This window comes from Nipponia nippon, unplaced genomic scaffold (genome assembly GCF_047370975.1).
Source record: "Nipponia nippon isolate SJK-2023a ecotype South Korea unplaced genomic scaffold, ASM4737097v1 scaffold_6, whole genome shotgun sequence".
Taxonomy (NCBI): Eukaryota; Metazoa; Chordata; class Aves; order Pelecaniformes; family Threskiornithidae; genus Nipponia; species Nipponia nippon.
Genome location: NW_028262380.1, coordinates 39,881,361 through 39,903,506, shown reverse-complemented (window position 1 = coordinate 39,903,506; position 22,146 = coordinate 39,881,361). Strand labels below are relative to the sequence as shown.

Here is a 22,146-nt window from a genome sequence, read left to right as displayed (position 1 = left end):
CTCCTTTTTTTGTTTTTACTGGTTGTTATGCTTAGGGATATCCATCAGTTGGAAATGAAATATCCATTTCATTGTAGAGACACACTTAATTATAGACAACTCAAGGAATACCAAAAGGACCTTCATGGGTTAGTAATGAAATCAGTTATTGGTGGAATGTTTTTTGGGTTTTGGTTGGTTTTGGTGGGTTTTGTTTTTTGTTTTGTGGTTTGTTTTTTTTTTTTTTCTTAAAAGTGCTCTAAAATATAAAATCCAAACAAAAAAATCAAAACTGAACGTTCATGCCCTTCCCCATCCTTCCAAATCTACAGCCTTGGGAAAATGTGTGAACACCATTTCCATTTTATTTGTGTTTAGCACCTAAATACTGTTAAAAGCAACCTTCTGCTATTCAGAAAGCTAGTGGAATTTTACTTGAGATACTGAATTCTGTATATGCAGACTCAGCCACCTGATTTTGTTGTTTATGCTGACAGTGTTTGGAGCTTGATTATTAAAAAAATATTCAGGTAACATGATTTGTAGGCCATTATATGAGGGCTTCTTAGGATTGTTTTTAAATAAACATTTGATTTCAATTTTTTGGCTGAGCAATTTCTAATAACTTTAAAAAAAATCTTTAACTTGCCTATGAAGATGAGTACCTGTGAGTAATTGACCTTGAAAATAGTTTAAAAAATTATGAAATATACTATATTCTTAAAGAGCCTTTCGGTATCTCGGAAAAGTGGCTATTGCATGGTAATAGTATACAAATTTTTCCAAAGACCTTTTTGGCATTAGCTTCTGTAGTTTGTCCAAAGGCATTGGAAAGATATTTTTTGTTGTTAAACAAAGTCAGTTAACCTGACCCTTAGATTTGCTGTTGTAGTTTAATTATTTTCTATTAATTTTTTTCCTCTGTAAAATAAGAATACAAAACAAAGTTTTGTTCATTACTGTTTCAATGTCTTCCTTTTAGCTTTCCATCACTTGGATACAGGTATTTTGCTTACTTATAGAAAGAGAGATTTGAAAAGCGTGTGACTTTACTAATGCTAAAAATAAGCTTAAACTAAGTGTTCTAATTTTTTAATTTGATCAATACTTGAAAGAGGGACAGAAAGCAGTTGTAAATATTGGACAGTAGCTTACTTGAACATTTTCAAGCCAAGGACCACATTCTGAAAATTCCAGGGGAACTCAGTAGGAGTTTTTGCCTTACACAGGGGCAAGTCAGTCTCGTGGGTCACAAGAGAAATGATGTCTGCATGAATAGTCACAGAACAACCAGAATATTCAGTTATTACAAGCTTAGTAGAATAGTTGTTTCAAAATAATTTATTAATATTTACATGTATTCCCTCCAGCTGCTTGTTGTGTTAAGGAGGGGGTAACAAATGGTGAAAAGTTAGGAATATTTCAGAAATACCTGTTAGCTAAAACACAATTTTCCTTTCAGAAGGATAAAAATAGGCATCACATTCTTTCCTTGTATAATCTCTTTTGTAATGTCACAGAAGCACTAGCCATTCTGGGTGACTGAGAGATGCTTTACGCTGATGTCATAGAGCTCTAGAAGCCTGGAAGTTTGAGGATGGTTTCATGACACAGAGCCACATTAGCATCTTTCCTTCTTTCAAATTGGATAGGTTCTACTCTCCCTTCCCATCCCGGCTCACATATTCTTCCATCTCACTTTGAGGTGGTTCTGATGCTTGAGGATTGTACAGCTGTTTAACACTTCCCAAAAAAGATGAATAGATTAAGCCTCATTTATTGCACCAAAATAGAGACTGAGGTTGCTTCTGCTCTTCTCTGGAAATAGTATTTTTTTTTCCAATAAACTCTCCTTTATAAAAGGAACGTAAAAGAGAAACAGAGTTTCCTCCTATTACGAACCATCAAGAGTAATGACATGTCATCTTTTGTTTATGCAGGGATTTAGCAGCTGATCTTCTTATGATGATTCCTGATAATGAACTGCAGTTAGTAAAACTATGTGCTTTTTATCCTGGATGCGTAGCAGAAATAAATGACCTGCATGAAAAGGTACAATGAAAAAGAATGCGAACAAGACGTTATATATTGATTTGTTTACTAATTTCAGAAAATTTAAGGCCGAATAAATCTGTAGGATGAACTTGTCACTAACAGTCTTATATGTTACATATCCTTTTTTGCTCTTTTAGTCTTCATTTGACTTTATTTTCAGTATTGCACAAGAACAACTTTAATTCTACTCTGTGTGTAGCCTTTCCATGACACAGGTTACTTCCTGAAGTAGCTTATGATCTTCAGAATTACGTGTCAGTGTGATTTATAACCTCCTCATTGCTGAAGTGCAGCCTAATCATGTCTTGGCAGATCAGCTTTCTGTACTATCCTGAATTGTTTTGCATCTTATGTCTGTAATCTCCTGAAATCCCCCTTTCCTCTTCAGCACCAGAAGGGTCTGCTTCACTAACTCCCTTAATGTTCAACTCACACTGCACATCTATTAAGCAGTAGTAAAAAGTTCACAAAAACGTTAGCAATGGAAATTGATACTACTTAAACTAAAGTTACAGAACCTTCTCCTCCTGTGTTGTTCTCTGATCTAGATGGCTTTCTTAATGTGCATTATATGCAGGTATGTCCTTCAAACAATGACTCTTCTTTCAGAGAGTTTGATCTTATTGTTATGTGCTTCTTCAGTATTTCTCTGCATCTTAGAGAATTGTTTGAACATTACAAGAATTATTTGGCAAAATCTTTGTTTTCCAGTGTAATCTTCCTGATGTAGAAGAATGTATGCGATTGGCAGAGACAATTCAGGCAGATGGGGATATATTTGAAACTATAAAGTACTATCTGTTAAGCACAGAACCTGAAAAGGCTCTTCCTATTGGCATTCAGTATGTGAAAGGTAGGTACTTGGATGAAGAAACCTTTTAAAGCATAAGTAATTTGTGTAGCTTGCCTCTTGAGATGTTGTTTCTATTTTTCAACAGAACAACTTTGTGGCTCAGATTGGACTTTAGATTCAGTCTGTCCGTATCTTGATCTTCTAAGTTACATACGCACTGAACGATTAGTGTTGCATAAATGTAGTGAGTGAGTATATTTTCCTTACTTATTAAAGGGGAAGTTTCATTAAAGGAAACTTTTGGAATTAAAAAAATATAGGTGCAGCCTGTTTAGTATCATTTTTTGTTTACCAGAAGAGGGGTACAAAAAAATTGCAACAAGCAGGCTAGTTCCCAATCTGGAGAATAGAATGTGGAATTTTCCTAAATTTTCAAGGTTTAGCAAGAAGAAAAATATTTTACTGCTTCTTTCTCTATGGGGCATTTACAATGGGTGAATCAATGTTGGTCTTATTTGAAGACTCTCACTTTGATCAGCTCTGGCTTCTGTTTCTTGAAGAAACAGAGCAGTAGTACCACACATAATACGGGGTTTATGTCAAAGTGTTAAGGAAATTTGAGCTGTCGCTCTCAGAATTAACTCTAAAATAGTTGGATGGCTGTGGTTCACCTTTATGACAGGTGGTTGAAGCTAGGCCTGGGTGCCTGCACAGGTGTATGTGTGAAGAACTAAAAGGAGCAAAAAGCTTAACTCTTATCTGTGGCCTGTGGGAAAACTTGGTGAAACTGAAGTCCATGCTAATATGTGGGGCAATTTTATTTACATTTAGAGTTTTATCACATTGAGAGGTCTGAGTGAAATTGTTTTTGTAACTTTAAATGATTGTGCTTAATAACTATGTGTTATACATGCTATTTAATATTTAATAATTGAGATCAATGTAAAGCAGATGGAATCTGTTTCAACAATTACATCACATAGAAAGTAAGCATAATCAGCAAACATATATTCTCCACAAAAGATGGATGGATAAATTAGGTTTTAAAATTATAATTTGAATATGAGTTTGTTTAATGTTTTTGCAAATGCATGTTATTGTTCATGATTAATACTTATCCATTTATAGATTTCGGAATGAGCTGCTGATTTTGTGTGGTTACATTGGTGCTTTACTTGCTATCAGAAGACAGTACAATAGCATTGTACCTGCACTTTATGAGTATACAAGGTAATATTATGGTTTTCAGTAACACAGAAATCCCAGTCACTGTTATCATGCATGCCATACGTTGTCTCCACTTCCCCCCTGCCTCCCGGGGAGAAAAAAAAAAACCAAAACAAAACCCACACACAAAAAAAAAACCCACACCAAAAAACCCAAACCCTGAGTTCCCAGTTCTGTTGTAAAGTTATAAGGGTATATCCATGCCTGCATATAGAACCTTCTTTACTTTCTTTATGCATTATACATGTAGGAGTTTGAGGTAATGCAACAAGCTGTGAATCCAGGATTTCAGTCAAACTCTTAGTTCTGTAAGAAAAACAATTTTTAGAAGTACATGAGTATTTAGCATTACCTCCATGCATGATTATATGTTGATAGTAACAGTTCTAATTTTGTATCTATGTGTGGACCATGTGTCAAGACTTGCTCAGTAGCAACAAGGACAAGCTTTGAATTTACAGTTCGTAACTGGGCACTAGCTTGATTCCCACCAAGAAACCTGGCTTGACCTTCTGTTACTCAGTGAGCTAATATTCCCAGGCTTTAATACACTTGACCTGGCCCGCTTGATCTGACCTTGCCTGCTCCTGCCCACTTGTTCCAGCTCAACCCCAACCAGTCACCTGGCTAGGCCCACCTGACTAGACTTGACTGACTGGAACCAGCTCAGCCTGACCCAATTGACTTGACCTCACTCACTTCACGTGACCCAACTTGGCCCATGTGATGTGACTGGACTTGGCTTGACTTGACCAGACTTGACTTGACTTGATCCAGCCCACTTGACTTGACCAGACTGGGCTTGGCTCAACCCACTTGACCCTACTCAACCTGACCCACTTGATTTCACTTGGGACATTTGACCTGACCTGACCCCACTTGTCCCACTTGGACTTGAACCGACCAACTTGGACTTCAAAGGAGAAATATTAAGATCAATAAGATAAAGATCTTATTGATCTTAAAGATCTTACCTGGTAAATAAAAATAGGCTTATATACAGTACTCTAGTATTCCTTCCTCAGAGTATAACCACGATTGTTTAGTCTTGCTGTCTGGTTTGGTAACGATACTGCTATCCAGCTGACTAATTTCCATTTCTCCCTCACAATTTGAGACTGTCAAATCCCTTTGGTTTTGCTACCTGACTTGCTGAGGCCAGCTCCAAGATGTCACTGATTTCATAGCGCAAGCTGCATTGGCGTTGTTCTAGCTGTGACTGCTCCACTAGCTGCTCTGACTGACCACTGTGGCTTTGCTAACAATTTCAGCTCATTTACCACTTCATCAAGAATAAATGTTACGTATATGTTGTCCACTCCTTTCACACCTTACCAGAATTGTGAGCTTTCCTACACCTCCTGATATTTTATCAGAGTTGCCTACCAAGGATAATGAAACAACATAAATTTAACATGTCTTAGATCTCTGTGTTTGCCCCTTTTCTTCGACTCCTCTACATTAGATGTCTTGACAGCGCTCCTTTCCTCTTAGCCATCCTCTTCTCTGAAACTTGGTGAGAGGATAGGGAAAAGGCAAAAGGACTGGGCTTTTGTTTTATTTTTTTTCCTGAGCCCCCACACTTACGTATGGAAAACAAGAAGATGAAATATAAGCTCTTACAGAAGGGCTATTCTGATATGGAAATTAATAGACTAGTAACAAGCCAACTCAGTTTATGGTACTTTGACTGTCAAGCTTTACGTTTTCCTGGGATTTAAAGAAGCACAGAACAATAGTGTTCTAAATTTTTTTTTTTCTCAGATTGCCCAATATTTTCAGCATTCATAGATTTTTAGATTCCAGCCCATCTTAAACTGGACACTTTAATGCTTAAGCTGGACATTTTTAAAGTATCCCAGCACAAATGAAAGTTTGCTGAATTAGGTCAGGTAATGACTGTCCCTTGTATTATATTTTGATAAATAAAAAAATGCATCCACTGCAAGAATTTTGAAACTGTCTTCCACAAGTAATCAGGTGAAACACAAGGCTGTCCCAGAGCATGTATTGAACCGTCTTACTCTAACTGTATTTTTATCATATCCACTACATATAGGCAAAATGGGCCCTTAATTTTAGTAAAGTTGTCATTATTAAAAAATAAGAATGCATATAGCCTTAAAATATAGAACAGCCTCAAAGAAAAAAAAAAGGGAGCTAATTAAAGACAAGAAAGATTAAATAAGAAGGTGTAAATAGGGATAATTAAAATCAAACTTAAATGAAAAGGTATACTTTTATATCTAGTAATTTAATATTTCTAAGGTTTAATATAGTGATTATCATGAAGGATCAATTTATTTCCATAGTTATTTCCATATCCAATCAAAAATATTTTTATATTACTACTATCTTGTTTATCTTTTAAGAAAATATTCATTGTTAGAATTAATTTGGACTTTAATTATTTGCATTCCTTTTCAGTCAGCTTTTAAAAAGACGGGAAGTATCTGTACCTTTGAAAATCGAACGGCTTTCTGAGGAACTAGATGCATGGAGAGCTTGTACTCAATTAAACAAGTAGGTGGACAAATATAAAACTACCATGAATAAGACTATTAATATTTAAATGTTTAGCTGTAAATACAGTATTTATTTCCTTTGTAAAATCTGAATATAATGTAAAACGTGAGTACTTTATGGCTCTTAATTTCCAACAAAAATTAAGATGTATAGTTGAAAAATAAGTGTCTTTTTGTTCATAGGCCTACTGATGAATTGCCATGCACCCCGCCGTCTGAATCACAGAGAACTGTGTATTCAATACTCATATCACGAATACAAGAGGAGCCTCTGAAAGGAATGGTTGGGCCAGACTATGTCACTGGATCAAATCTTCCTAGTCATTCAGATGTTCACATCTCTTGTTTGACAGGGCTAAGGATACAGGTATGGTTTCAGAGAGCTGAGGTGTTCTTGCTCAGTGATAGCATTGACTAGTTGTGAGGTTGCCATAAATCTAAGGTCGCTCCCATCATTTAGGAGAAAAACGTTTTCCCTGTTGTCACAGTAGCAGAAGGTAAAGAGGGTAAGTGCTGACATCTGCCATATAAGAAAGGCTATATAACGAATTGTCCAATCAAGTAACTGCCCAGTTTCCCAATCAAAAACTTCTTTATTTCCATGGAAAAGACAGATTTCCTTTGCCAGATGTTGTGTCTAAAGTGCATGTGACTTATTGCCTACTACCTCACCACAGCTTGAGTAAAACCCAGGAAATTGTTTATCTTCAACTACATACTAACATTAATCTGTTGTTAGTATTTATCGTTATGGAAATGCATACTATAAAACTTGTAAGTCATGATTAATTAAAGCCAGATATTAGAAGACTAAATATTCAGATACATTTATTCATCACTCACATAGAGCTTTATGATCAAAACTTACTAGTCCTTCTAACACCTCTTTGGTATGTTGTTATTTCCATAAAGGGAAAATTGACAGAGCCTGAAAACACTATTCTCGGGTTCCTGTCTCCAGACAGTGCCTCAGCATGAATTTACTCTCTTACATGAGGTTGAGTCTGTTTCCTCTGTCCAGTGCAAGATGCCAGCCCAAAGAGTAACAGGGTCTTTCAGGGATTAAGAGGGATAGTTTTGCATCAGAAATTGGAGATTGCGAAATGCTAGTAGGATTTTTGAGGTAAACAAAATTCACAACTGCACACCATCAAGTCTAAAAAAAACTTGCTGCCAACCCTTCCACATTAGACCAGTGGTCTCTGGCTATGGCTATACTCTCAACTTTTGCTAACAGCCACTTAAAGCTGCAGTTGTTATAATCCATTCAAAAAGAAGAGCAAATATGGTGTCACCAGCTTGTCATCTGCAATATCTTTATTTCTGGATTAGCGAACATGAGGAGTCATTACTTTAGGCACGCAGATCAGCTCACAAATCACTTAGTTAATGCTAAGGCATAGTAGCCTAACTGCATGGGTTTGCCAGTCTTAAGTAGCAAGTTTGGAGAGCCTAAGTCTTTAAGAAGGCACTTAAACTGAATTGCAGCTTTGAGATCATATTTTGTCAAATGAAGAAATTAGCAAATAGCTTTTATTCCATCAGATAAATTAGTATTTCGTCCTTTTCATAGTGAACACTTGAAATTATTCTGTAGACTGCATGTAGACTCCATGTTTTCGAACAATTCACAGAGGCATTATATTGGTTTTTTTTGTAGATGGAGAGACACACAGATCAGCACAGATAATGACAGACACAATGAAATATGTACAGTATTCTGAAGGAAAAAAACTTGTTACCTCAGTTTCTAATTCAGGCTAAATTTTTAACTCTGGAATAATTGACAAACATATATAAAATACCACAAATATTAAAAATCAAACTAAAAAGTTAAAGATTATGAAATGTTGGGTCTCCAGGTTTTGGAACATAACAAGTTCACTCGATTTATAATGTGTAACTATGACCAAAGCTTTAAGTTGGTGGGGTACAATTTTTGCATGAACATAGATGATAGATGTAAATCAGGTTTTCCTGTTCTCCCCAATTAAAAGAAAATGTGCTTTCTGTTGTGGTAGCCTTTACACAATACATGTGTACTTTCTTTTTCTTTCCCTCCCCAAACATTTTTGCTGTGCAGGGTCCAGTGTTCTTCCTTGAAGATGGAAAATCTGCTATTTCACTGAATGATGCTTTGATGTGGGCCAAAGTGAATCCTTTTTCACCACTAGGAACAGGAATACGACTTAACCCATTCTGATGAGGTGTTTTCTTCTGTACTTTGTAGTGCTTAAAATAACACTCTGGGGGTTAATACTGATTTAACCTTGATTGTCAAAGGACAGAAAGATGGCAGTTGACTCCTTCTGAAGGGCAATTACTTGGACTTTGAAAATTGTAAAATGAGAACAAGAAATGGATTTCTATACAAATGTTTGTTGATAATCCAAAGAAAAAGTTATTTGAGAATCCAAAGAAAAAAAAAATGTCCTAACTTCATAGACAGCCATGTCTTTTTCTTAAATAAGAATAGCGTTATCAGACAATACAGACATATTTCAGTCAACTCTGTGTAAACAGATGCCTTGTAAAGGAAGTAAGCAACTATCTGCACATTATCAAAATATAGATAACAAACTGTGAAATCCATAAACACACTTTCAAATACATAATTATAGAATGACTTTATTGATAGCCACTGCAACCTGTTTTTAGAATGACTGGAATCCTGTGGCTGTTTCACACATTGTGTACCCCTTTTTAATTTTAACTAACTTTTACACACAGGATTCTATAGCAAAAGTAAAATTTAAAAGTGCTTAGATGATTTTTTTTATCCATTAATTATTGTGCTTTAATAGCCGTTCAAAGATGTTTACTAATGTTTTGTTTAGATAGGTTTGAATATCTAGATTATAAAATTCTATTTTCTAATAAGTTCATCTTTGGCAGCTGTCCCCCTTAGAGTTTCACTGGAAGCTAAAATATATTTATAAAACTTTTTGTTTTTAAAAACCAAGCGTTTGTAAGGACCAAACAGCAAATGTATTGAAATTATTTAAATATGTTATGTACATTTAAAATACTTGCTTTCTTTTTACATTTTGTATTAGTTACAAATAAACATATAGTATGACAGATCAGAAGTAAATACTTGCGCATATATTTTTATTTATTAAAGCTGTGCTCAAATGGAAAGAAAATTATGGCAATAGAATACTAAGAATATTTAAATTTTAAAGCTGTGTATAGTATGGAATTTAATCATAAGGCAAATCTTATTAATAATTATTATTATTAATAATTCTTAGAATTACCTGTAGAAAAGATGCCTTGGTTATAATATTCTTTATTAGCTTAATTGATGGCATACAAGCAGAAATCTACTTTACCTGTTGTTACGTTTTTTTGCTGCTGGTTTCCAATAAATTTTAAAATCCTGATAGTTCCATAAAATTTAAAGAAGTTGCAATTAAAAATTGGCAGAACTATTTCTAGAGAAACTGTTGTAAAACTGGAAATAACACAAGGTCTCTCTTAGACCCTATCGAACAAAATCCTCAATATATAGGTAAGCAATGCCCTCATTTAACTAGAAATAACCATGGCACCGTGCTGGAACGGTGGGATGGAAATTGGAAAGAAAGAAATTCCCATTTTGTTTCCCCCTGCTTTAAAAAGTTAAAATTTCTTTCTGTCAATGTTGGATTTCAGAAATAAATTTCATATTTTTTGAAAGAATTTTCCAGCAGTCAGTATCTGATGTGTTGCTTCTGTCAAATGAAAGACTAGCTATATTTTAGCACATAAATTGTACAACCTTGTATGTAAAAGTTGTTAATACCGAGTTGGAGAGCAAAGGTAAGAACTGAACATGCAGCCCCGTGACTGATGATTGGGATCTGAAGGATTGACTCAACTGCCACTCTACTGTATTTAAAATCTTTTGCTGTGTCCTAAGGATTTTTTAACCGATATTTCACGGTTTAAATATCTTACAATATGTAGTATAACTGCATCAATTTGTTGTGCATAAATTGTGCCTTAACATGGAATCTTAGACAAATCTACTCCCTCTTTAAATTAGAGAGTGAGGGTTAGGAACTCTTTCATTGCTGAAATACAAAAATTAAGTCAAAGGGCACTTTTTATATCGGGAATGCATCAGGTAACAGTCATTGTGAGTAAAACAAGGTTGCACTTTCTTTAAGGTGGTTGTACCCCATGCGGTGAGTGAGGGGAACACGCAGAAAAGGTTGTAATTGTGTCTGCTGCTACAACTGTGGTTGCAACTGTCAAACTATAGATTCATCCTTTTCAAAAATAATTTCAGATTGTTTGCTAATGTGTGACTTCATTGTCTGGCACAGCTAGTCAAACACAGGTATTTTTCCCTTAATATTAAAGAATCTTTTGTCTTCAAATGATTGTTTGACTCTTCTGTAAAAGTCATAGTTCTATCTGAATGAAGAAATTTATCAAGCTATACAGCTAGTGCTTTCCAATTACTATTAAATCTCAGTTAAGTTTAACATCACTTTATCCCTACGAACTCAAATTCATTGTTCTACTGACAAGCTTCACAGACCACAGTCACATGTGAGACTTTCCTAGGTGGGTTCCAAAACAATACCAAAAAATCTATCATGCTATAAACTCTTCCCACTCCAAGGACTGCCTTTAAAATGAGATATGACTCTGGAAAACTATATTAAAAGAAACAGTGGCTTTAAAGATTCTAAGTATTAAAACTCCATAATTTAGAAGTGACAATGCTGTTTTAATCACCTTTTAGTTTAAATTTAGTGTACAATTTTGCAGTTAAACAGTGAAAGAAGGCCTCATCTTTCCTTAGGAAAGCAGCGTTTTAGCCCTGTATATACATAAAGCCGGAGCACTACCATCTTCTGAGGGTATGACTATTGGAACCACTCTAGACTATTGGTGGTGGGAAAAGGGAAAAATACAAAGAACCTGAAAACTGATCTGACTGACCAAAGATGAACTACGTTGTCCCAAACTTGGTTTAATGTTAAACCAGCCTTTAAAGCAAAAAGCACAAGTTGTCCACTTCAGCAGTATGTTAAGCATCTGATCAGCATTTTGGAGGCATAACATGCATGAGATCATCATAAATAAGCATGGAATAGAATGTTGAGAGATTACCCAGTATGTCTTGAAACCACACATGCTGACTTCGAACAACTTAATGATTTTGCTCTTCAGATAGTTAAAGTCATGCTAGTTAAACATCTTACTCGACAAAGTAGGTCCAATATTGAAGAAAAGAAAAAAAAAAAAAACAACCTCTGACGAACTGTGATCATACACATCCTTCTGATGATCCAGAGCAAATTTTTCATTTGATGCCTATCAAAGATGCAGCTAAAAGACCGACTGACCTGAAGTTTAATGTCTAAACTCTGCTTGCATAAGCTTCATTTACTCCTGCAACTACTATTGCTATCAGGAACCTGGAAGAACTTGTAGAGTCCCACCTTGGCCTGTGGCATAGCAGAGACTGATAGGGGCATGCTAGGTTCCATGTTGGTGCCAGCATTTAGAGGACACTGAGAACTCAAAGGAGTGAAGAAAAGGGCTCCAAAATGAAGTGAACGGGAGAACTCAATCTCATTTGGGAAACAACATTGATACAGCCATGATGTCTTTTAACTGAGACAGAGCGTCTTCCAAAAAAAAAAAGATGCGCTTTAGTTAACGCACTAGTTAGGAAGTTGAATGTAAGAAAATTCAAGTGAAATGCAGTGGTGTGCAAGACAGAGAAGGTCAAACTAGGCAGGCTAATGATCTCTTTAGACCTCAAAATGCCTGAACTGGTTGCAGTAAGACTGATGCATGTACAAACATTTGCAAGATTGGATTGATTTTTTTTAAAAGGTCATATAATTTGTCTTACGGAGCAGAAGAGTAATAACATTAAAATGAACAGAATTATAAACTCAAAGTGATTGATTTAAAAATATCCTTTTACTCTTGAAGACCATTTGATAATATCACTGACCCAATTCCTAACACTCCTTACCCACGTTAAATTAACCTAATTAGCAGAAGAAGGAAATAATTGGCTACTGCATTATCGCTCCACCTGCTCTCCTTAAGGCTGAACAAACGAGTCCTCCCTGCCACTCCTTGCCCGTCAGCCTGCTAAGCGCCGTGGTGGCCCTTCCTGGGCTCGCTCCAGTATGTTAACAGCTGTTCTGTGCTGGGTGGCGCGACACGGAGTGCAGTACTCCGGGAGCAGTCTCCCAAGTGCCATAAAGAGGCTCGGAATCACTTCCAAAAGCACTGGCGTATTTCACCCTTGCTGACTAACACAGCCCGAGATGCTGCTGGCCCCACTGCTGCAAGGGCACCGTTCAACTTGTCGTCCATCGGGAACCCCTACGCCCTTTTCTGCAAAGGTCCTTTCTAACCAACTGGCCGCAGCCCGTAGCGGTGCGTGGGTTACTCCATCGCCAGTGCCGGACTTTGTCGTTGCTGAGTGTCGTGTCCTGCCAGCCCATTTCTCCAGGCTGTGGAAGTCCCTCTGAACCTGGAGGGACCTCCAGCACGTCAGTCGCTCCCCTATTTGCTATGCGTGTCCTCCATCCCATTGTCCCAGGTCATTAATAAAGACATTAAGCAATACGGGCCCAAGAAGCGATCCCTAAGGGAGATCCCTTGTAACCGGCCATCAGCTGGACAGCCTCTACAACCCTTTGGTCGCAGCCCTTTGAATATGGCAATCCAGTCAATTTTCCATCCACCTCATGGACCACTTATCCACTCTGTGTCTCAGTAATTTGACTGCAAGGGCACTATGCAACATCCACTGCTATCCCCTTGAACCCAGAGCCATGTATTTCTTCGAAGAATACCCGTGACAAGTTAGAATTTCTATCTCTACAATACCTGTAATGATTCAGCCAAGAAGAGCTAAGGAACTCAGCAGCTTCTTTAGTAATAAGGAGTAGCAGAGGGGAGTATTTATCAATTACATGTTAATGGTGGAAGTGCTATTTATTAAATTTAAATTTTACTCCATAGCATGTCGCGAATCCTGATTTAGGGTCAAGGGGTCGAGTGCATCCATCACATAGCGTAACGCTGATACGCTACCCAAGAAATGCTGCACGTAGGCCACACAGCAGTCACCAAACATAATGAAACACTTGGAAGAATTCAGGAGACTGTACGCATGACCCAATTCACGTTATCCCCCGTATGGCTCCAGTGGTACTCCCCAGCCACGTTTAGGTAAGCAAGGCGAGGGCAAGCGAAGGAGGCCTGCTGCTCGCTGCCTTCGGCTGGCGTTCTGACACTTAGCGCTGTAGCTGTGGTAAAATATGACTGTCCCAAGCTCTGGTCCTGCTCTTCTGCTTTTCAAGAGAATAAAAAACAAAACCAAAACCACTCACTTGTATTCTCATTCTCATGTGCATATTAACCTTTAACACTGGGCTCCATCATTATTTCTGTTAGCCTGGTATTACTCTTGATGATAGCCTTTGAAGCTGTCCATCTGGCGACGGGGGGTAACTGTGCCTTATAAAAGCAGTCAGTGAAATCAACCTCTCTGTCTTGAAATTTTTTAATTCTGAAGAAAAAAAAAAAAAAGTCTTCAGGAATTGATTACGTATTAAAAAAAAATTCACTCAATATTAGTTAGTTTTTACAGTTCTATAACATATAATTACTTTTATTTTGAAAACAGGGAAACTAATATACAATTATCTTGAATAGCTTGACCAAAGCTATTTGGTCAAGCTGAAAGGAATCAGCCAGCAGTCGATACCTGGGCCTGTGAGCTCAATCAGCTTCTCAAACTCTTCTTCCAGAGCGAAATTTCACTTTAAATCACATTGCTGGTTTATGACGGTGCTATTTCTTGCCAAATCAGGATAAGATACGAAAGACCTGGAGTAACAGGCCAGTGCTAGTGACGAACCGCCAGCCGGTACCGGTTACAGCCCCTGCCGAGGCAGCACAACGGGGCGCGGGCGCTGGCACCGGGCCCCGCTGCCGCTCGCCGCCGCCGCGCGGCGCGGCGCACCCGCGGTGGCGCCCGGGGCAGCGGCGGCGGCTCTGCAGGCAGCGGGGCGGGGCGCGGGGCCGCCCCGGCTGCGGGGGAGCCGCGGCGGCGCGGAGCCGCCCCCGCCGCCTCCCGCCAGCGGCCGTAGCCGGGCAACGCGCGGGGCTGGCGGCGGCTCCGCTGCGTCCCCCGGCCCCGGCCCCGGCCCCGGCCCGATCGGCCCCTCGGTGCGGGCGGCACGGGGCCAGCCCCGGCAGCAATCCCGTACTGCCTGCGTCGTCCGAGACACCCCTGCGGTGCCGTTTGTGTCTCGAGTGCGGTGCAGCGTTTCACAGCTGGATTTCTTTGCAGAACTCAGATATTGCACTACTTTTTTTTTTTTTTTCTGAAAACGTCTCATAGTACTTTTATGCAGGTATAATAATTCATATAACGAGACACTTCAGCCAGTAAGAAGGCTCCCTCTGACCTTGGGTGGGCCATAGCAGTCTTTAACAGTGTTGTCACACGGTTCAATGTTTGTTTCAGGTCCTTGTTCTTAATATTTATTTTATATGTATTTCATACTAAGAATAAAACCCGCCAGACTCTCACTGGAAGTAACGGGGCTCCCACATAACGAGAACAATAACAAGCCCGTTTCCTTTCATTTCTGGCTAAACAAGGGATCATTTTTTAGAAAGAATTTTACCAAACACTAATGTCAGGTATTTCATTGCTATGTATTTTTGGTATGTGGCATTAGCGTGGGCTGATCTGCCAGAGACCTGTTCCAGTACACAGTCCTGGCAGGGCAACTACAGCCATTCCCTATTTTGTTTGTTCCTGTTACATAGTAACAGAAGCAATGCCCATCCAACTTGGCTCAGCTTGCCCAAGTGACTCTATTTTCATATAATTATCTGGTAGCAAAAAGATTAAAGATTATGTTGAGAGCTGCCCAAGATTGAAGTCATAATATTCCCGTAAGCTAGTTCTGGGTTACTCTTCCGGCGAGTCTCCCATTCTATAGAATTAAGGAGAAAGTAGTACCGAATACCTGTAAACTCCTAAGACGGTCTTGCTTGCTCTTCGGATGACGGCAAGGATCAGTGGGAATGGTGGGAAGAGACATTGCAAATGCCACGAGAGCATGAACACACCTATTTGCGATGAGATGGCTTGGACTCTGACGTGATCCCCAGCAAAACTTCTATCATCATCTAGTTTTGTTTCAAACAGGTGTTTTGCAGAATAGCCGTGCTGGCTGAAAACTCATCTGATTGTGTAGAACATGAGAGCGCTTTTTTTTTTAATCACACTTTTCCCGAGTCAAACTTGAAAAGTGCTGTGCACACCTGAAGGTGAGGATCTACGTGATCTCATTCTGCATAGAAAAGCTCAACAGTGCCACGGCTGGCTTGGCACTGCCTTCTTTCTTGAAGTAACACGGTAACACTATTGTACATAAACCCACAAATTACTAGTTTCTGGATGAAAACCCACCCAACTTGCTCCATTGCAGAGTATGTACGTTGCGGACTCCTAAGCAGCTCCTCTTACTTGCATCTGACTTGCCTTTACAGGGACTCCAGAAGAGGCCCTCACTAGAGTGAACAGAAGCAAACTAAGGTTACTTTTAACAAGGGCAAGTGTCAGAGCACGGGATTTTTATGAGGCGGATATAATTTAGCAACTGAGTCAGCATTCTTCTTTGTGAAAACTTCCTCTATAGTTAGTTCCTCACTTAGCATCTTTCCAGTAGGAACATAAATACTGAAAGGAGTCACTGAGAAGGAATGGAAGAGGGTGAATCACTACAGGCAAGTGGTAAATTTCCAGGTGTCTCATGCTTTGGTTTGCAGGAATTGAGTATCGGTCACTGAGGACATAATCTGTTCTCAAAGGAAGACCAAATGAGAAGACTGAGAGAAGGAGCGCTGTATTTCGATGAAGCAGCCAGATCACCTTTTTCGACGTGACTGGCAAGCATCACCATGCAAGGGCATGAGCGAGGCAGAAATCCTTTGGGTTTTCTACTGTCTCTTGGGGGTGTCAGCATTCCGTCTCTGGCTAGAGAGTTGAACAATAAAATTTCAACCTGATCACAGAAATGCCTGCTAGAGCATTCTGGGATTCTGCAACATGATTTTTGGAGCTGGGTAATTGTTATAAACTAGACAGCAAGAGAAATAATGTCCTTTTCAGAGTGATACCTATCCTGATACAGGGAACCGATGTATTTCTGGAGCCTTGCATCCACCTTCTGAACTTGAGGTTGAAGATTCAGTATCCACACCTCCACGATACGCGTTCAGAAACCTCACAGATATTATAGAATAATATATGCCTTTCTCTGAGGCAAGTAATTATTTAATATGCCCATTGTTATAAAAGATAAGGAAAGAGCCCAGATAATCCTGTTTTACAAGAAGAGATCAAAAGTATCTCAACATTAAGGCTTTTGAGGAATATGCCTTTGGAATTTTTAAAGTTGCTAACTGTACTAATAAACAGAGAATCCATAAACTGTGCATGGCTGAAAAAATTGTGATTATGTTCACAGCAGCATAATTCCAATTCACAGCACAGGCAGTGAGGAAGAATAAAGGAAGTTTCTCACTGTCATTAATGAATTGTCTCTACAAAGGAAAAGAAGAAAAAATGACATTATTTGTTTTATTTTTATCAATGTATATAGTGCACCTATCGCAAGTAATTTTAGGTACACAAACAATAGAAATTTAAAAACACATAAAATAATGACTCCAAATGGACCAACTTAACAAATAATAATGAAGAAACTGTTTGTGGTTCAGGTGTGTCAAACAGATTTTAAAAGTATAAATACAATTAAAATTAACAGCACTAAAGCTATTTAGTAAGTGTTAAGCTAAAGCTATACAATCATTTCACAGAGTATCAGCACACTTATTCAATTCAGCCTCATTAGCACCTTGGTACCAGTTGCTGAATGGCTCCCAATTATTATTATATACCAACACCAGGTGTCAAAGATATTTTTTTTTTTTTAAGTAATATGCAAAAGGCTTTTTTTCCGCCCAGCAGTTCTTTAGATAAAACGTACAATAAACAGAAAGAAGAAAAAGTAATTGTTACTCAAGTTTCTAAAGGTTAATTACTACGTTATCTATACTGTAAGAAATTCTTCAGTATTGTTGGCAACTGAAGTTGTGGGACAAGATGCAGTCTAGCTCTTCCTATGTAATTTCGGATACATAGTCGGCAGAGCTGACAAAGAGAAGATGGTGTGGCTGCAAACAAAAAAGAAAGGAATTTAATTATACAACTATAAAAGCCAGTACTTTGTTTTATAAGAGTCTTGCACAATAATGGGATTTCTAAAAAAAAAAAAAAAAAAAAAAAAAAAAAATAGTTCACATTTTCACATTTTGCAAATTTGCCCTTTTCTTTCCTTCCTTTTCCTTCATTGCCTTTCTGCCCTCAAAGATAAAGACTGGAGCTGCTGAAGCCTTATTAATAATCAGGGAAATAATAAAAAAAAGCAATGTCAGATCAGCAAATAATTTGTGCTTTTCAATTAAAAATGCGCTCCCAGAAAATATCTGGTGTCAACAACTTTAAAAACGGCAGGTTGGGTTTTTTTTTTTATTCATAGAACACATAAAATACACTCTACGGCACTACAAGCTCCACTACCAATGCATCACTGCACAAGAATAAGCAGGCAACATACCCCAAGATCCCGGACCATGTTCAGTGGTCTTACGAGCTCATGATACTGCCTTTGTCCCTCTGCACCCCCCGCTCCCTCAAAATGAGGACATCGCTGTGCTTCCCTGGGCAATAAAACCATATGCATTTCATGTCAATTCTTTTTTTTTTTTTGACCTCTCTGCTGTGGCTTTTAAAAATCCTGCTAGCCTTGGCAATTTGTGATAAAAAAAAAAACCTCTAAAAACAGTTGGTTAACAGCATTCAGACTACAGAGATGTTTTCTGAAGGAAACCATTAATCGATGCTACGTGTCAGTTCACCTCTAAAGAGATGCCCACGCTTATTGCAATAGTTTCTCTGCTGATTTCCCACCTTTGTCTTGTGGCTTATTTTTACAGTGTACATAGGTCAGTCTGAACAAATCCAGTTCCCTTTGGGATATTCTCTCTCTCTAAGGCAACAGACCTTCAAGAGTTTTAAGAGAGTCTTAAGTGTTGACTCCTATTTCTCAATTTTACAATTCAGTACAGAAAATTTAGAAAATGAAACTTATTATACTTTTTGCCTACTATCAAAATAAAGTGCTTTATATGCACTGAAAAATATATTTTTAAAAATATTGGGACAGCTGGCCAAAGTGAAATATGTTTTTAATCTGAAATTGAAATATTCTGTTTCTTTTTAACAAGGTCTGTAACAGCTAATAAAAATGTAGCTTTAATGTCTAATTGTGTAAACACCCAATAAATATAAGATGGTACTTTTTCAGCTTGTATAAATTCTGATGCTGCTTGGTCAACAGGCTCTGGCCTGAGACTAAATATTACTGGTATTTTTATAGTTAGAAAGGAATTTACCTGAATGTTAATATATTCATTTCATAAAGCACAATGTTAGCTTCCCTCACATGGGTTGTTTGGGCTATTGGGGTTTTTTGGGGGGGTGGTGTGGAGGTGTTTTTTTAAGAATACAAATTATAGTTGCAAAACCACACATGTAAAACTCACCTTCATGGAGGAGCAGCAGTCTCTCCACTAAACTGCTTGGAGCAGCTAAATCAACAGGCCTCTCAAAATCTGTATTTTTGGCATTTATGTCTGCCCCAAATTCAAGGAGCAAGTTCACGATCTCTGTACTAGAATGCTGGGCAGCAGCATGGAGTGGAGTTTCCAAATGCTTTCCTTTCTGCACATTGGCACCTGGTGGGTAGATGCACGTAGAGAGACGTAAGAAGAGATTAATTAAAATTGTCACTGAGTAAATATGGTGTTACAAAACAAACAAAAACACTCCACTGTCCTAGCATGCCACAGTGAATTTAGCCACTTTATTCATTTTATTGCATAGCGCTATAGCTAATCATATCAGTGTCTTTTTCTAAACCCATACACTTATCCTATGTTTTATTATCTAAGCACAACTAGATTTTAAAGGAAAATACTTTATAAAAAGAAGGAAAAGAAAAATCAGATTAGGTCATGTGAGCACCATAGTTGCCCTAATTATAAAAAAGCACATTTTGTGCATGTTTAAGAAAATTTGCACTACATAAAAACATACTGTCCTTACTGTCTTTACAAAGAATCACTAAACTGAAGTTTAGTAGTTATATTTTTGTAAGTACACCAACCCAAGAAAGAATCTAACTTGGATGCTTTATGGTTTTTCACACGTTGAAGCTGGCAAAGGGTTTGAAATAGATTCTCATCCCGTCCAATCTTTATCAAGGATTTTTCTATAAAGGACTTAATTTTAATTAAGGTGGGGTACACAGTCAAGAAAGCTAATAGGGGAAAAAAACCCCAAACCATTAATTCTCCCAATCCACAGAATTCTAATTATTACACTTTAGTGTTAATAAGGATTTTCTAATTTATTTTAAATTAAAATGGACCAAATTGATTTGCAATAATGCATTCATGTTCAAGAAAAAACTATCCATACAAGAGTTAAACAAAAGTAGCTAGTATGGAAGAATTTCCCTTATAGGCAAGCTGATAGTTCCCCTGAAACTGGGTTTGTCCCAACAGTTTTCCAGACTATTCTAGCAGAAGAAATCCCCAGACTTCTTAAGAGAGCTTTACTGATCTTTTGAGACCAAAAATTGGCTTTTGTACCAACTTTTCTTCCTGAATCAACCATTTTGGCCCTTTTAATTCCCATGTGAGTAAAATAATTTAATAATATCACAGGGCTAGCAATTAGATTTGAAGTCTGAATAACTCACTGTTCTCAGTATTAACAATTTGAGAATACTTCCACAGTATCGCTCTTGCCTATTTCATTGTCTATTTGCTTTTCAACTTCTAATAGATTCTCATAAACTCATAAAATATGAAAAAAGTCAGATTGACATAAGCAGTTACTTATATTCTCAGTTTACATACCCTTTTCTACTTCAGGGCACCAACGAATGTAGAATATGCCCTTCTGTTATTGTTTTTAATGTATGGTAGTATTTGAAGCCCAAAACATGCTAATTATACTTCTGTGGTTCTTGAACATAAAAATCATGACACAGGATAGTAAATCTTACAAGGAGACTGACTTAACGAGAAACAATTTAACTGCTTGCTTAAGTTCTAAATAACCTGCAATTAACTAGAAAAACAATTTCAGTACAATGATGGCAAGTCTGTAATTATTCATATACACATTTTCATTCATTGTGCTGCAGGACACAGAAGCCCTGTATGTCATTACCTGAAACACAGCAAATGATCCTTTAGCTATGCCGATTGTGGCCCTGGACTTGTGCTGAAACAGAGTGAGCCTCCAACATCTCTTTCTCGTTGATTAAATAAATAATGTGAAATTTAGGATCAAGTGCCTTTTTTTACCTTACCTCTTCTCTCTGCAACTCAGCCTCTATGCCTTGTAAAAAGATCAATCAGAACATGCTGAAGAATGAAAAGGGGTGGGACTACATCACTAAAAAAGTTCTGTTGAAAGCTCAATGATTACTATATAAAATGCCTTTCTCAAAGCTGATTTTTTACCTTTGTTTTTGATGTAGTAAGTTGTTATAAGAAAACGCGCATCACAGAATAAACTTAGAAGTAGAGCCCTGCAAGGAAGGGTTCTAGTTTCATTGATTGAGCACAGCTCACCTCAAAGGTGAGTACAGTACGCTTATTTTACAAACTAGTAATATTTTTACTTAAATCATGACATACCTGCATAAAGAAGCTTTCGAATACAATGGATCTGCTGTGAAACACACGCTACATACAGAGGTGTTCCTAAATGAGGAAGATCTTGGTCAACATCTATACCCCAGGATATCAGTACCTCCAGACATTCACTGTGACCTGTCAGTACAAAGCACGACAGTTTGCTCAACTTCAGTAAGCTGTCTCATAGGCAAAACCGGACACATTACTTAACACTATTATTGAGACATTCGCCAGCTGCTCCATGTTTGTTCAGCAGGCAATTTCTTACCTCTGCTGGCTGCTTCATGAGTTGGTGACGGAAGACAGGATTCCCACTGAGCTTTGGCACCATACTCTAACAGGAGCTCAGCACATGCCGCACTGCCTCTCGAACATGCATTAAATAAAGGTGTCACTCCATCAATAGTTGTAGCGTTTACCTAGAATATATAAAATCTATTTAAGAACAGAATTGAAAGAAAGGTAAATTTTTAAACAGAATATAGTTAGAAATTGCATTAAAATACCAAAAAATTTACTGGTTAGAATAACGTAGCTTAACTGATCAGTCCCTGTGCTACTGTCTTCCTCTCACTACACCCCTCAGTTGAAATGAGTTTACTACTATTCTTGTTAAACTCTATTGAATAAACCAAAATACATCTGGAACACTAAAGAGCACACATTAACACCTGGGCATTTTTGAAAATCATTGCACTTAGCTTGTTTCATTGATACAAAAAAATCTACACTTTGTGT

The 22,146-nt window shown here is 37.7% G+C and overlaps 2 protein-coding genes across 24 annotated transcripts in view; one reads left to right on the top strand and one right to left on the bottom strand.

The window, feature by feature from the left end:
• WDR17 (WD repeat domain 17) overlaps positions 1 to 14,456 on the top strand; it is a 67,174-nt gene extending 52,718 nt beyond the window's left edge. For all 4 annotated transcript variants that reach the window (XM_087735598.1, XM_087735596.1, XM_087735595.1 and 1 more), the window contains exons 23-30: positions 962 to 982; positions 1,920 to 2,031; positions 2,746 to 2,887; positions 2,973 to 3,075; positions 3,956 to 4,057; positions 6,482 to 6,577; positions 6,763 to 6,946; positions 8,663 to 14,456. In XM_087735598.1, the coding sequence (XP_087591724.1) occupies positions 962 to 982; positions 1,920 to 2,031; positions 2,746 to 2,887; positions 2,973 to 3,075; positions 3,956 to 4,057; positions 6,482 to 6,577; positions 6,763 to 6,946; positions 8,663 to 8,782 (880 nt within the window). In that variant the 3' untranslated portion in view covers positions 8,783 to 14,456. The remainder of the gene's footprint in view (positions 1 to 961; positions 983 to 1,919; positions 2,032 to 2,745; positions 2,888 to 2,972; positions 3,076 to 3,955; positions 4,058 to 6,481; positions 6,578 to 6,762; positions 6,947 to 8,662) is intronic.
• Positions 14,457 to 17,198: 2,742 nt separating this feature from the next.
• ASB5 (ankyrin repeat and SOCS box containing 5) overlaps positions 17,199 to 22,146 on the bottom strand; it is a 42,546-nt gene continuing 37,598 nt past the window's right edge. For all 20 annotated transcript variants that reach the window (XM_087735616.1, XM_087735614.1, XM_087735611.1 and 17 more), the window contains 4 exons: positions 21,677 to 21,827; positions 21,409 to 21,543; positions 19,240 to 19,431; positions 17,199 to 17,808 (listed from right to left, as the gene is read on the bottom strand). In XM_087735616.1, the coding sequence (XP_087591742.1) occupies positions 17,681 to 17,808; positions 19,240 to 19,431; positions 21,409 to 21,543; positions 21,677 to 21,827 (606 nt within the window). In that variant the 3' untranslated portion in view covers positions 17,199 to 17,680. The remainder of the gene's footprint in view (positions 17,809 to 19,239; positions 19,432 to 21,408; positions 21,544 to 21,676; positions 21,828 to 22,146) is intronic.